The sequence below is a fragment of the Heterocephalus glaber genome, unplaced genomic scaffold (genome assembly GCF_053883595.1).
Source record: "Heterocephalus glaber isolate CG9 unplaced genomic scaffold, H.glaber_assembly_v1.0 deba00000768, whole genome shotgun sequence".
NCBI classification, from domain to species: domain Eukaryota; kingdom Metazoa; phylum Chordata; class Mammalia; order Rodentia; family Bathyergidae; genus Heterocephalus; species Heterocephalus glaber.
Genome location: NW_028258162.1, coordinates 2900536 through 2915220, shown reverse-complemented (window position 1 = coordinate 2915220; position 14685 = coordinate 2900536). Strand labels below are relative to the sequence as shown.

The window sequence follows — 14685 nt, the reverse complement described above, 5'->3', positions numbered from 1 at the left end:
CCTTATATGAGAAACTCAAAATATGTATACCAATAAAGCACAAAATAGAAGAAACATAAATAGGAAGTAGGGAGAAGTTTAAATAATTCTCCAAATTACCTATTCTGTTGTTTCAAAAAATATTTCAATGTATATGTTTGTTTCATTTCTACTTCTAGTTTCTCTTAGTTCATTGAAAAGAAATCTTTATGCTAGAATTCCTTTGTTTCTTGGTAAAAGGGAATCTTTTTTTTATCTATGTCTTGAACTCTGAGTAACTACTTGGAAGATAATGATAAACCATGTATTAACCATTGTTAGAAAAAGATAAAACACAGCTGAGTCAGGTGGTTTTTCTTGCCAATACTATTGAGAGCCTAATGTGTATAGGTTTGAATATCTTGTGCTTTATGCATTGCTTGCTTTATGCATTAAATGTTAATTTCCAGTTTAGGTTTAAGTATGCATTGCATTTATTCTGGTATTTTAAGGTAATAATGGAGGGGGTATTCTAAGAAAAATGCTTTGTTTCATTTATGAAATTGTTTAAAAGATGAAATTTACTTATGCCAACTGAGAAGTATGTTATTAACCCACTTTTCAATACTTTCCTCTGTAGAAGGAAAAACAAAATTCCATTTTCCTCTGGGACCACTGTCCCTCTCAAGCCTGTCACAGCTTATTTTTATTGAAATCAATAGACAATGATAGTTAATGTACTCTTATAGTGAGTCCTTCTTTGTAGACCTTTCTGCCTCACAGGTTAAAATTTACATGTCTTCCATCAAAAACAAAACATGTTATTAGTAACTATATATGTGTTTTAGAAGCCGATTATAAATATTAAGTAAATTATCAAAATATTGTTTATTTTTTCATCCTTTTAATTAATGGTATCTTAAAGTTGTATGATTATGTAAAATAGTAGATGCTTTTGTGATGATACATTTCATGTTTCATTTAACAAAGATGAGTATATAAAGTGGAAAAGGTAAGTTTTCCCCTTGTTTCATAATATAATTTAATGGAAAAAGTCATTATTTTAATGCCTTACCATAGGAATTACTTGAACATTGTTTTATTCATATTTTAATTACTTTTTAATTTTTATTAATAGCCAAAGTTTAATTAACCTCCTACTGACGGGGCATGCTGTTTCCAATGTATGGGATGGTGATAGAGAATGTTCAGGAATGCGTAAGTATATTCTTTGCTGTGGTTTTGTTCTTGGAGACAGGCTCTCGCTAAGTTGTCCAGGCTGGGCTTGAACTTGCGACACTCCTGGCTCAGTCCCCCAGAATGCTGGGACTACAAGCTCGTGCCCCATGCCCAGCTTTTATTGTGGTTATATCTTTGGTGGTTAATATATCATTACAACATAATTGATTATATTATCTTTTTAATGGCCCTACTTTAGAGCTTAAGGTAAGTGCTTCCTAATAGAAGATTCCACAACAGTTTTCGGTACTAAAATATTAAGAGCATGAATTTTTAGAGCCAGGCAATCTTGGGTTTCATTCCCAAGAGTGTACCGAACTTCTCGAGCCCTTTGTTTTCTCTAGTATGAGATTAGGGATTTTAGGACTAACATCTTTAGAGAGAATAATAAGTCTCTTAAAATAATAAACAGTACATATTTATCCAGAGACAATGTAGAGTTTGTTGTATAAAATTGAGGAAAATTACAAATCAAATAGTGACTTGAAACATTTGCTTAGAGAATACAGTGAGTTTGCCTGTGTTACTTTTAATATGCATAATTTTCTTTAAACTGCTGGGATAATTTAATGTCAGCTGAGACTTAAAATACTTAAACTCCATCACCACTTTCTGATCTCAGTTACTTCTTTTCTGAAACTTCTTATGTCGCTATGAATGTTGAAGAGAAATACATCAACCATTCTATTCCGTTAAGGGGAGCTGATATACAACAGTGAATAAAATTACTCTGGCTATTCCTGGCTCAGTCTAAATTTATTTGTTTCCTTGCTCAACCTATACTAACTACTGTGTACCTCTCACTGAAGTGTATAATATAGTACACAAAGCTCCGTAGTTACTATAGTTCACAAGGAAAAATTATCCTATAATTTTTTGCTAATTTATACTTAGATTAAACCATCATAAAAACAATAAATATGACTGAGAAAATAAGCTACTACTCTTTGCTCCCATTTAATTGATTATTGATCTTCAATTTGACTTTTTCTTGCATTTTAGAAATATGTATAGTTAATTAGCAGAAACATGAAGGAATAAAACGTTAAGAAAAAAAATCAGTAAAAATTATGGAACTTAAAAGGCATCGTAGTGCTGTCCAACTCTTCATTTTACTGTTTCAGAAATTTAAGAACTAATTTCCTCTCTATATTATTTAATATTTGCAAAATTATTCAGTGAGTGATAAAGTTAGAATGAGAACTTCAGTTTGCCAATTTCTGGTAAAGGTCAAAATTTAAGCGGTGAAATTCATGGACAAAACAAAGCAAAACAAAAGAATCTCAGGTTATTCTGCTTTGTTTTGTGTAATTAAGTGCATCCTATTCTTGAAATTTTTTTATGATTCATAGCTGAAAGAATGGGATCCTCCCAGTGAAAAGAATCTCGGTTTCTCTTGGGTAATACTCAGGTTTCTCTGGTCTCACCCCCTCTCGCCCCTCTTTCTCCTTCTCCCAATGGTTTCTAGGCTCTGAAGTGTATCATTTCAATCGATTAGGGAAGGAACATCTGTTTCTTACTGAACTTGGTTCTCTACCCATGTGGCCTCTGTCCCTGTTACCTCCTCCTGTGTGCTATGGCCATAACTCAGCCACGTTATTCTGGCACACACTACTAATTGTTGTGGTCCATTTTTATATTCATCTGAGTTTCTGCCAAGCCTGTCCTACTCCCACAATGCACTTCTCCTTCCTCGCCTTGGGCTTCTCACCACACATCCTCTGGGTTCCATAGGCTCTTCCTCTTGCCCCGAAGTTACTGCCTTATTGAAAATGTAAGTCATTTATTAAGTTTTGGCTCTTGATATATACAAATTTATCTTTTCTCTTTCTTGAACTATTGCCTTTCAAGGCTGTCATCTTCCTGTAGATACATGATAAGTAAAAGTGGTACTTCAGTTCCTGAACTTAATTCCACAATTCTGATTGCAAACTAAATAAATTTCCCTATAAGGTCAACATTAAACCTAATCATTGAATATGATTAGGTTCTCTTCCAATTCAGTTTGCAACCAGAATCATGGAAAGAATTAAGTTTGCAAACTGAAGTACCACTGTAGTTTAAAGATCAAAACTAAGCACTGACTTTGAAATAATTATTTTAGAATAGAAAAGAAAATAGAATATCTTTTTGGCATTTTTCCTCAGTCATGAGGAATGTTGACTTGAAGTTGAATCTATTTTCACTTAACTAAACTTAAAAATCTGTACATTCATTCAGCATTTATTGGATTTATTTCCTGCTCTGGCAACATGGTAGGGGGTGTGTAATATTAAAAAAAAGTATAAACAATGCTAATTTTAAAATGCATAGGCAAGTTGCTTTATTTCTTTCGGTGTCAGTTTCCATCTTTATAAAATATGGAAGTAATACTGTCCTCAAAGGGTTGTTGTGAAATTAAGATCAGATTTCTAAAATGCCTACAGTGGCCAATAGGAACAACACAGTTTTCCGTCAAGTGGTTGTGCACTTGGGTTAGAGAAAGCAGAAAATGTACCCAAATACCTATGGTTCACGGGCAAATGAAGCATGTTGAAATAAAACGCCAGACATATTCAGAGGACAAAACGTTCAGAGGAAGGAGGAAACTTTCCTACTGTGTTATGCCGGGTAAATAGACTTTAAAAAGGAGTTCACATGTCAATGGAACCATGTGCAATGAACAGCGGAGCACTTGAAGAAAAGTACAGGTTATGTTTAGGAGTAGCCAGGCAAAGCAGTCTGAGCAGAAGAATGGTTCTTAATTCTGACTGTGTAACACCATTTGGGAAGCTTCAAAATACAGGACTACTCAGACCCCAGCTGAGAGCAGTGAAGTTAGAATCTCTAGGTGGTGGGCTATGGGTATATATTGTAAAATTCCTCTCGGATGGTTCTGATGTTCAACCAGGTTTGAGAACCAGTGAATTAGAACCCTGGATTTCTGACAAACTATAAAAAAGAAAGATTATCAACATAGGATTGGGTAAGAATTCAGAGGCTCTTGAACACTAAGAAGTTTAAACTTTAATTGGCAAGTATTAGGAAGAGAGTCATTAAAGGTATTGAGCAGAGAAATGCAGACTTGTGAAGCAGAAGCAAGTTTCAGTGCAGTCACCAATTGAGAGCTGTAGAACGTAGCCTAAACAGGTGAGAGGGGGACATGATGATAATAGCTACCTGCCATTCATGCACTTTGAAAAAAGAGAAACTACTATTGATGTACTTTATGCCGAGCAGTGTGTTTTAGATAGGTATGTTTACACTCAATTTTGTTAAGAAAACTGAGGCTTAGAAACTTAGTAATTTGCCTAAAGTCAAATAACAGATATTCATCTCTTCCTGCTCACTTCGTTCACATAATTATCCTATGCTCATTATTCTCATTTTACAGATGAAGAAACTGAAGTACCAAATGGTAAAGTATCTTGCTTAACTTCACACAGTGTAGTAAATAGACCTAAGATTTGATCTATGGTAGTATGATTCTATAGAGCCAGGGTACTTAATCATTACAATTTACACTGCCTTTTGTACTGCATTTCCTTCCTTAGTGTAAAATATGTACAAGGGCTGATAAAAAAAATTCTGTATGCTTACTTTAAAAAGAAATGATTACAGTTAAAGACATGTTTCTCTATAGATTAGCCATTAATCTCCCTGAAAATTCACTCACTTCAAACACACCTATCCCATCGTTCTTGCCACTTTCTGAAGCAGTTCTGGAAGTCCTCTTTCATGAGTGTCCTTATGTGGTGTGAGCAAAAATTTGGTGAATTCAGCTACCCAGTGCCATCCAGTGAAAAGGTAGACTCCTAAAAACAGTGTGTCATCATCTACCTTCCTCACTGTATCACGCACCATGTGACCTCTGGCTCTTCTCCAAAGTCAAAATGACCATGAACGATAAATGTTTTGAATCCATTCAGGACAAGGAGGCAGCCACAGCAGAGCAACCAAAGACAAAAGAGAACTTCTAGAACTGCTTCAGAAAGTGGCGAGAATGATGAGCTAAGCGTGTTTGAAGCAAGAGAGAGTTTTTTGAGAGAGATTAATAGTACAGTGAACCCTCCAGTTACAACTTGGCTGACATTCTAACAACTTGGGTTATGACCAGTATTTCAATTTTAACTTACGAACGAAGTCTTGCGTTATGACCTGAATGCTGGCCTCTTGTGCTTTCAGATGGTCTCAGATACAGATTTAATCCTTAAAGAGTTCTGAAAGGAATATTACAGCATCCTTTCCTGTGTGGGGTTAAATTGAGAAATCCTGGCCCAATGTCTGTCTAAGGACACTGAGATCAGCCTGTACACAGGAGAGAGACTTTCAAGGCTGTGGAGAGAGACTGAATGAAGGCTGTGCCTGAGCCTTCAGTTGACCAACTTGAGTTACAACCAGGCCTTAGGAATGAATCGACTTCATAAGTCAGGGGTCCACTGTAATATGCCTTCTACTGTCTTGAGTATTTTTAGATTTAAATATTTATTTTTTTAATCACACTTTGTATGTGGGGTAACATGGAAGATGTTTATCTTATTTAAATTTCACGGGAACCCTGAGTGTTAGATTGTTGTGTTATAGAGAAAGAACTGAAGTTAATGATTTAATCCAAAGATTCGTGTCCATGGTAAAGAATAGGTGAATGAGCCATGAAATGTATGTCACTCAAGGGGAATGAGGCCTCAGAAAAAGCTATGAATTTAGTAGTTAGCAAGATTTTTTTTAAAAGAACAGGTGTGATGGCAGCCAGATCATAGGGAGTAATATTTTAGAAATATAGGTAATGAAATTGTCTTTGCCTGGTAACAAAGCCAAGAAGTGGAGTACATAGGTTTTTTTTTTAAGGGTTAGAAGTTGCCTAAATTGCTTAAAACCTAGGAGGAGAACCACTTTTATAAAACTAGTAAACGGGGTAAAGATTAGCAGTAGTCTTGGGAAGATGAAAATTTTTTAAAGAAATAACAGGCTGAAGAAAGATAAAGGCAATTTGATGTGTGAAAGTTTTAAACTCTGAAACCTCAAGATTTGGAAGTTTGCTGAATGTGAATGGGCAAAAGTCAAGTTAGAGAATGGCAGAGAAGAAAAGTTGCACAACTGCTGGGAAGGAGAAACAGATAAAGACATTGCAAGAGAAATTTTTTCAATTTTGGAGTTGGCAGCAAGAGTTTAGATGATGTTAAGTAGACCCAACCACTCTAAATTAGAGTTAGTTTTATTTTCTTAGGTATAATCATCAATCTGGCAATTGTAGAGAAAGTAGATACTATGTATTACTCAGGAAAGAATAAGACGGTTCCATGAAAGATAAACAGGGAGGCCCAAGGATACAGCTCAAGGGAGTATGCACAGGAGCCTGCGTTCCAACCCCAGGAATGAGGTGAAAAAAGATATGACTAGGTCATTTTTCTCATCTTTATTACAACTATCAATGCTTGCTCTGTCATAGATAGTAAGCATGTTTTTTGTAGTCTCTCTTTTGCCTTGAGTTTATTTATGGTGAACATTTAGATTGTTTCTAGTTTTGCCTATGTGAATTTTCAGGCAGAATTGTAGTCTACCAGGGCTATCATAAGCATTATGTTTAAATCTTGCCTCTACAAATATTCCTTCAGAATTAATTTCTAAAAGTAGACTATGTGTTAAAGATTTATTCATCTATTAACATGCTTAATAACTTTATTGAAACATAATTGACATATCATGCATGCCACCCATTTAAAATGGACAATTAAATAGCTTTTAGTATGTTCTCAAGAATTGTGCAACCATCACCACAATCAGTTTCTACTTATTTTCCTTACACAAAAAGAAACTATTAGTTCTCTTCCAGTTGCAGGGACAAAATACCTGACACCTGCAACTTAACGGAGGAAGATTTATTTGTCTCATGGTTTCAGTGGTTTTAGCCCATGGTTGGCGGGCTCTGAGGCAGAAATGCCATGGCATAGGGGCCTGGTGGAAGAAAACTACTTAGCTTACAGTGGTCAGTAAGCAGAGGGAGAAGGAAGGAGCCAAGGACAAGACTTCACCCTTTGAGGTTACATCCCCAGTCACACATCCCTTCTGACCAGGCCCTACCTCCTAACAGCATATTTAGCTAGAAACTCATCAGTGGATTAATCCCCACGGCCCCACCTTCCAAAAGCTTTCTCTGAACACATGAGATTTCTGGGGGACACTAGAGGTCTAAACTAGAACATAAACTGTCCCCATTAACAGCAACTCTCTCTAATTCCTTCCACTTTCTTCCTCTACATATTTGCATGTTGTGGATCTTTCATATAAATAGAATCACTCAGTGTCTAGTTTTTGTAACTGGCTTCTTTCATTTAATGTAGTGTTTTTCATGTATCACCACATCACTTCTTTTTACTGATGAATAAATCATTGCATGGATATACCACCTTCATTCATCATTAAGGGATATTTGGAGTGTATCTAGCTGACCATTATGAGTAGTGCTATTAACAACAGTTATGTGTAATTTTTTTGTGAGGACATAGTTTTCATTTTTCCTTATTATATGCCTTGGAGTTGAAATCCTGTCTCATAGTTTAACTCATAAGGTTTAACCTTTTGAAGAGCATCTTTTAAATTATGATAAATAATGCTAAATTTCCTTCTGAAATCTGTATCACCAACCACTAAAGTAAAAACTTATCCTTTCAACTGTGAAGGAGAGTCCCCATTTTTCTGCATCCTGGTAACACTCAGAATTGACCGTCTTTAACATTTTGTTTGCCCAGTTTACTGTCCAGGGACGGCCTGTTTTAAGGTGCATTTCTCTGGTTCCTAGTGAACCTGAGCTTCATCATGATTTGCATGAGTTTGTCCCCTTTAATGTTCTTTCTGGGAATTGCCTCTTACTAGCCTTTGGTATTTTGAGGAGAGGTTATTTTTTCTTTTGTAACGTCCAGGACTTTATAGATTCTTTTAGTTCTTTGTGTCTTAACTCTATGTTGCAAATATTTTCTTCCAGTGCTTTCTGTTTCTTGTTAGTTTCGCTAATGATGTCTTTTATTGTACCCAGGGTTTTCTTTTTTATGCAGTTAAATTGTTTGATCTTTACTGTTTTGGCTTGTTTTTTTGTGCTGTTTTTCCTTTTGTATCAATTCTATATTTCTCTCACCTCAAGATTAAATTAATATTAATATTTTCTTCAGATTCTTTTGTGGGATTTATTTTTTTTTAATATTTAGGTCCTTAGCTTATCTAGATTATTGATTTGAGTGGTATTGAGGTAGGGATCTAACATTTTTCTTTTTCTTTTTTTTTTTTTTCCTAATCCTGAGGATGGAACCCAGAATTTTGTACATAATAGACAGGCACTCTGCCACTGAGCTACAAGCCCTACCTTTTTACTTTTTCTCAAGTATTACCTAAGCTCTGATTTCCATATAATCAAGTACAAAACACTTCTTTTATCAAAAAACATTATTTCCCATGTTTATTAAGTCACTTTTTGAACTCTTTTATTCTACTGATCTGTGAGTTCTTCTGCCAAACTACTGTTATGTAGCTTTATAATATATTTTGAGATTTGTTAGCACATATTTCCTGATATTGTACTTTTTCACAATTATCAGGGCTGGAGATTTAGCTGAGTGACAAATACCCATAACCCTGGTTTCAGTCTCCAGCATGCCCATGCATGTGCACGTGCATGCGCGCGACACACACACACACACACACACACACACAATTATCATAGTCATTTCTGTATTTGCTTTTCCAATTGAACTTTCCCCCCAGCTTTTCAGTTCTAGTTTTAAGAAGTTTGTGAGGACTTGGGCTGAGGTTATATTCAACTTGTAAATTATTTTAATCAAAGGACATCTTTACAGTAGTAAGTCTTCCCATCCAGATTGTCTTGTGTGTGCTTTAGTAAAAAAGTTTATCATAAAGATCATATGGGTCGTAAATCCATGTTCCTCATTTTGTTTGAATTGCTAAACTAGCCTTTGCTTCTGCAATGGACAGAAATAAACTGCAGTAGCACTGATCTTCTGATTGCATTCCTGCCTACTCCCTCACTCCTTCATAGTGGCTGAGGTGACGTGTTATGGACTAGATCGTGTTTCTTTCTCACTTAAACCATTCAATGGCTGGCTTCTCCATGTACTGAAAAAAAAAAATCCAAATTCCTTACTAAGGGACTGAGATCATTTTGGGGTCAGTCCCCTATCTACCCTTGTCTGTCTTCATTGTGTAGTAATATATGTATTTCAAGCTAAGGTTTTCTTTGATTTGGTTTTCGTGTAGGCCAGTTTTTTCCATATTCTCTTTTTTATTTTAAGGGAATCCTTTATATATGTACACTCTTTGTGTTACACATTTATTGTTTTGGGATGTTTATTTGATGGTTATTTTTATTAATACGTTCTTTATTTCATAGGATTGGAATAGCAAGTGTCAATTGTTTTGAACAAGAAACCTGAAGGTTCCTTCATTTTTTGTCTTTTTTTCTTGGTTTTCCTAAAAACAGAAATCAGTATTAGAGCCTATTGACCACAGTTATTTGAAGTTCATGAACTTAGGATATACAGAAAATAAGTGAATCTAAACACCAAAGAATAAGATCATTTTGAAGCTCTGATATTTATTAATTGATATAAGTTGCAAATGCATGGCTAGTACTATAAAAATTAGAATTGTATTTTGTTTATCAGAATTAATATGAGAAAAGATCAGAAATGCTCTTTTCCGTGAGTTTTATTACTTGCAAAAATATATTAACTGGAATTAGATTGCCAGATAAAATACTGATTGTCCAGTTAAATTTGAATTTCAGGTTGTAAAAGAAACAATGTTTTTGGAATAATTTTGTCCCGTACAATATTTCAAAGATATTAAAAGTTGATTTTTGTATATGAAACTTAAATTTAACTGGTTGGACATCATGGTTTTTTTATTTGTTAAATTTAGCAATCCTAGATGGTTGTCTAGTCTAGCAATCTAACAAGAATATGATAAACAACTGGTAAGTGGATTTAAAAAGCTTACTATCAAACATAAATTCATGCCTCAAATTGCAGGCAGCTTTACCTATTGGTGAGATACTCAGGCTTTTTTCAGTATCTTACTGCTTTCTGTTTTTGTTGTAATAGTCTTGTAAAGTCTTTTTTTTCTAATTTTTTTTTTTATGTACCGGGGATCGAACTCAGGACCTTGCACTTGCAAGCCAGGCGGTGGAACCACTGAGCTAAATCCCAAGCCCTTTTTGCTAATTTTTAATTACAGATTTTTTTTCATTACTCAGTTTCATCCTAGCTTATTTTTCAGCCATCACAAGCTACTTGAGAAAAATATTGCTACTTGCCTTTTAAAAAAATGTTTGTTCATGCTTGTCCCTGTGTCTAAAGTCCCACATTATATCCCTCTTCTCTATACCTATCCTGTCCCTCAGTGTCCATTTGATGTGCTATTTCTAAACAGCACAGCTTCTGATTTTCACAGCTGAATATGATCTTAACTCTGAGAAGTTTTCTTACCTGCCACTTACCACATCCTCCCTTGTCCCTTACTGCCTATTACTCAAGTGTCTTTGAAAGGATTTGATCATCATCTTCCCAGTTGTAGTTTGCATTCCTGAACTGTGGTTAGCAGTGTTCTTTACAATCCTCGACACTCAGGCTATGTTTGTTAAATCAATTTAGAACAGTTCCCTGGTTTCCAAGTCAGGTCCACTTGGAAAGGTCCAAGAGAGACTCCTGTAGACACCCTGACAGATTGATAGGAAAGGAGAAAAGACTATACCACAGCAAATCCAAGTATGAAGAGTATAAAACTAGGGTTAGAGACACATGGTCAGTCTGAGGGTGATGGGGACTGATAATGATTAACCTTAATTGCTAGGCTACGAAAACCAGATTAGATAGAAATTCTAAAATATTCCCATAATCTTTGGAAAGTGAAATCAGAAAAGCAGAGCAAAATGATGGTTACCAGGGATACGAGGGAGTTGGAAGATATTTGTTGGTCAAATGATACAAAATGTCAGTTAGAAAAGAGAAATAAGATTGGGAGATCTGTTATTCAACATATTGGAGGGACAACTATTGAATATCACTGACATAGATTTTAAGGGTTCTCACCATAAAAATAAGTACATGAGTTAATACATATATTAATCAACCTGATTTAACCATTCCACAATATATGTATTTTCAGGCATCATCAATATATACACATTTGTCAATTAAAAGTCAAAGATAACCATGGATATTATAGTTAGGCCAAAGAATAGTCTTAATGTCTGGTGCTGTCTAGTAGTACTCTAATATGCAATACTCCTAAAAATTCAATCAGAAATAGGATGAGTCTTTATGCTTTTTTAAGTCTTTTATAAGATAAATATTGGCAATAAAAATATATCATTACAAACTTAGTAGAATTTTCTGCAAGAGTAAATAGACTTCTTATTGAGAAAGCCTCACACAGCTAAATTCTACATGTTGTAATAGGTGAGAATACTATATCCTCACTGTATTATAGCTTGGTATAAAAATAAATATTTTTAATGATGTGCTTAAATTATCTAAAGAGATTAATTTTAAGTATATGTTCTGCTTAAAGAAATAGGTATAATACATTTTTAAACATTGCCATCCAAACTGGATGTTTAGGCATCTGATTACTGACATAATCCAAATAATTCATCACACAAGATTTATGAAAAGCTAGTTTGCTGTATTTAGTAACATGATATAAACACACTATTCTATATGTTTGTTTAAATGAAGGTGTAGTATCTGGTTGTAACACTAGGTGGTGGTAATTGATTTTAGAAATTGTGACTCTCTTGGTCATGTATTCTTTATATTCTTAATAATTATTGAGGATCCCAAAGAAGTTTTACTTATAGATTATAAGCCAACAATGATCAATATTTTTTTAATGATCAATATTTTTCATGTGAGAAATTGAGAAAAATTTAAAATGTATGCTAATTCATTTAAAAATAAAATAATATGCCCCCTGCTTCTCAATATAAATAACATTCTCTATGCTTTGTCTGTCTTTTTGATCTCCATAACATTAACTCTCATCTTTATGCTGATTCCAAAATCACTTTAAATAATTTAAAGAAACTATTTTTAAAAACAAAATTAGTAGTGGCATTGTTTTAAAGTTTTGCAAATCCCCTTAAAGCCTCGTTCGTTAGTTGACAGTAGATTTCTATATCTGTTTATGATTTCAGACTGTTGTGATAGAGCACAATATTTAGCCTCTCAATTTTCTCTGCAGTCATGACAGAGTGAGAATAAAAAAGGGCAATTAATGTCACATTACAAAAATGTTTTGACTTGATGTAGTGTCTTCAAAGGCCCTGTGAAGCACAAAGTCACATCTCAATATAAAATGATAGTATATGTACCACCTTTTAGATTTGAACTTACAAATCCAAAATATTAAACTACTGCTTCTTACCTTTTACTATAGAGATACTGTGTACTCAAGAATGCTTAGTAAAATATTTGCAACAAAAATGCCGGAATTAATATTCTTACTGCATTAACTGATAAAAAAGTATCCTAATAGAAAGTTGGAAATGACCAGATGGTGAAAAAAATGCAAAATTATATATACACACAAAAATTATATATAAACACAAGTTTGAACCAGAAAATAAATGTTTTCTAGATATATGTGTAGATGAAAATGTGCTATTATAGTTCTAGTTAATGTAGATTAGCTAAAAGCTGTAGTCAGTGGACAGATTTTATCATCATCAGTCACATCTCTAAGTGATCTCTTACCTCATTCTCTATGCTTTGTCTCTCTGTCTTGTCTTCTTCCATGATGTTAAGTTTCACTTCTATCATAATGATTCCCAAATCTCTACATCCGACCTTAGCTCTTGTCTGAAAAAGTTGATTGATATATGAGGTATTAGAATGAATACAACACACTGTAATATATGTCTAAATAACTGATCACTGATAGACTATGGCAGAAGGAGCTTCTCCAGAGTTCTTTTATGTTTTTATGCTCATAGTTTTGGGTAAAAGTAAAAGTCTTGGTATAGTATAAATGTATATGCATATTTATACACATACATGTATGTCTCTTTTAGAGTATATATACTAACACAGTGTTGTTTGATTTCTTTGTTTTTTGCAGAACTTCTTGGTATACATGAGCAAGCAGCTGTAGGATTCTTAACATTAATGGAAGCTTTAAGATACTGTAAGGTAAATTGATTTTTAAGATATTTTAGATAGTTTGTTGCCAGGACTGATCAGAACCCCAGATACATGTAGGGGGATGACAAGGAATAAAGAGAAACAGACAATATTCAAGGTTCAAGGCGTCACTTTGGGGAGCCTGACTCTAGTGGGCAGACTCAATGATTTCTACTCTTGACCTACTTTTATTAGCCAGCAAGAAGTACAGGGGGAGGGTAATGTACTTTTTCCTGGAATAGCGACTGCAGTAAGAATGGGGCAACAACAGTGAGGAACAAATTAATGGGGATTAAGTCCTTCCCCATACCTGGATTTGTGCAGTTTTTTGCATTGTCCGTAGCAGATGTTATCTTTCCTTAGGAGTGCTGTTATCATGCATTTTCCTGATAACAGCCAGGAAACATGCAGCCTTCCACGTGTTTCCCTTTTCCTAAAGCAAGTCACACCAGCCTCAGGACTGCAGGTTCTGCAGCCTGGACCCCACCAATATATACATATCATGGCTGGTCCTCAACAGTTTTTATGCTCAGGCCCACTGCTTTTTGGATACTAGTTTTGTCCCCATAATGGCACATTTTAACTGAGGCCTGTTGTTATATGCCACTCTCTTCGCCTCCTTCCTGATCTCCCACCCTAAACTGACAGATTACTAAGGATAGTTAAACTGACTGACCATGCTGCATTTCCTGTGAGCAGAATAGGTGACAGAACCCACAAAAAATACATAAAAATTGAGACAAGTATTATTTAAAAAATGTATTTCATAAGCTGAAGAAAAAGCACTTTTTTTTTTTACTAAAAAGAGAATGCTTAAAAAAAATAAAAAAGAGGATGCTTTACGAAAACAACTGGTAATAACAGGCAAAGATAAAGAATTTTCCAAGTGTCTAAATTCTTTTATTTTTCCCATCTGAAAAATGATTTCACACACACACACACACACACACAAATTCCATGCATTTCACAACATTGAACTCTTTAGCACATGTGCTAAGGTCAGGAATTGCCATAAAATGCTCATTTATTGCTATACATTTAATTGCCTTCCTACAGAATCTGAAATAATCTGAAATAACCATCGAGTGTGCCAAATAGTTTTAAGTGGGGTTTAAATCTTTAATGGTTTGCACTTACTAAGATGCCATAATTTTGGAAAAAGGAAGAAGAATTATAGTTTTATTTTCCCATTTTAAAGGAGTTCCATAGTAGTAGTTCTGGTAGTCGTGTTTATTTTTAGTAATATCAACAGTGTCTTGTCATCTGTCTGTGTTTATATGCATGCATGCATGCATGCATGTACAAATGAATGTATTTTAAT

The 14685-nt window shown here is 34.5% G+C and overlaps 1 protein-coding gene across 7 annotated transcripts in view; it reads left to right on the top strand.

The window, feature by feature from the left end:
• Mindy3 (MINDY lysine 48 deubiquitinase 3) overlaps positions 1-14685 on the top strand; it is an 84291-nt gene that overhangs the window by 25028 nt on the left and 44578 nt on the right. For all 7 annotated transcript variants that reach the window (XR_002387798.2, XM_087207088.1, XM_087207089.1 and 4 more), the window contains 2 exons: positions 1097-1176; positions 13303-13373. Coding sequence is in view for 6 of the 7 variants with exons in the window: in XM_087207088.1 (XP_087063214.1) it covers positions 1097-1176; positions 13303-13373 (151 nt within the window). In the remaining variant the exon portion in view is untranslated. The remainder of the gene's footprint in view (positions 1-1096; positions 1177-13302; positions 13374-14685) is intronic.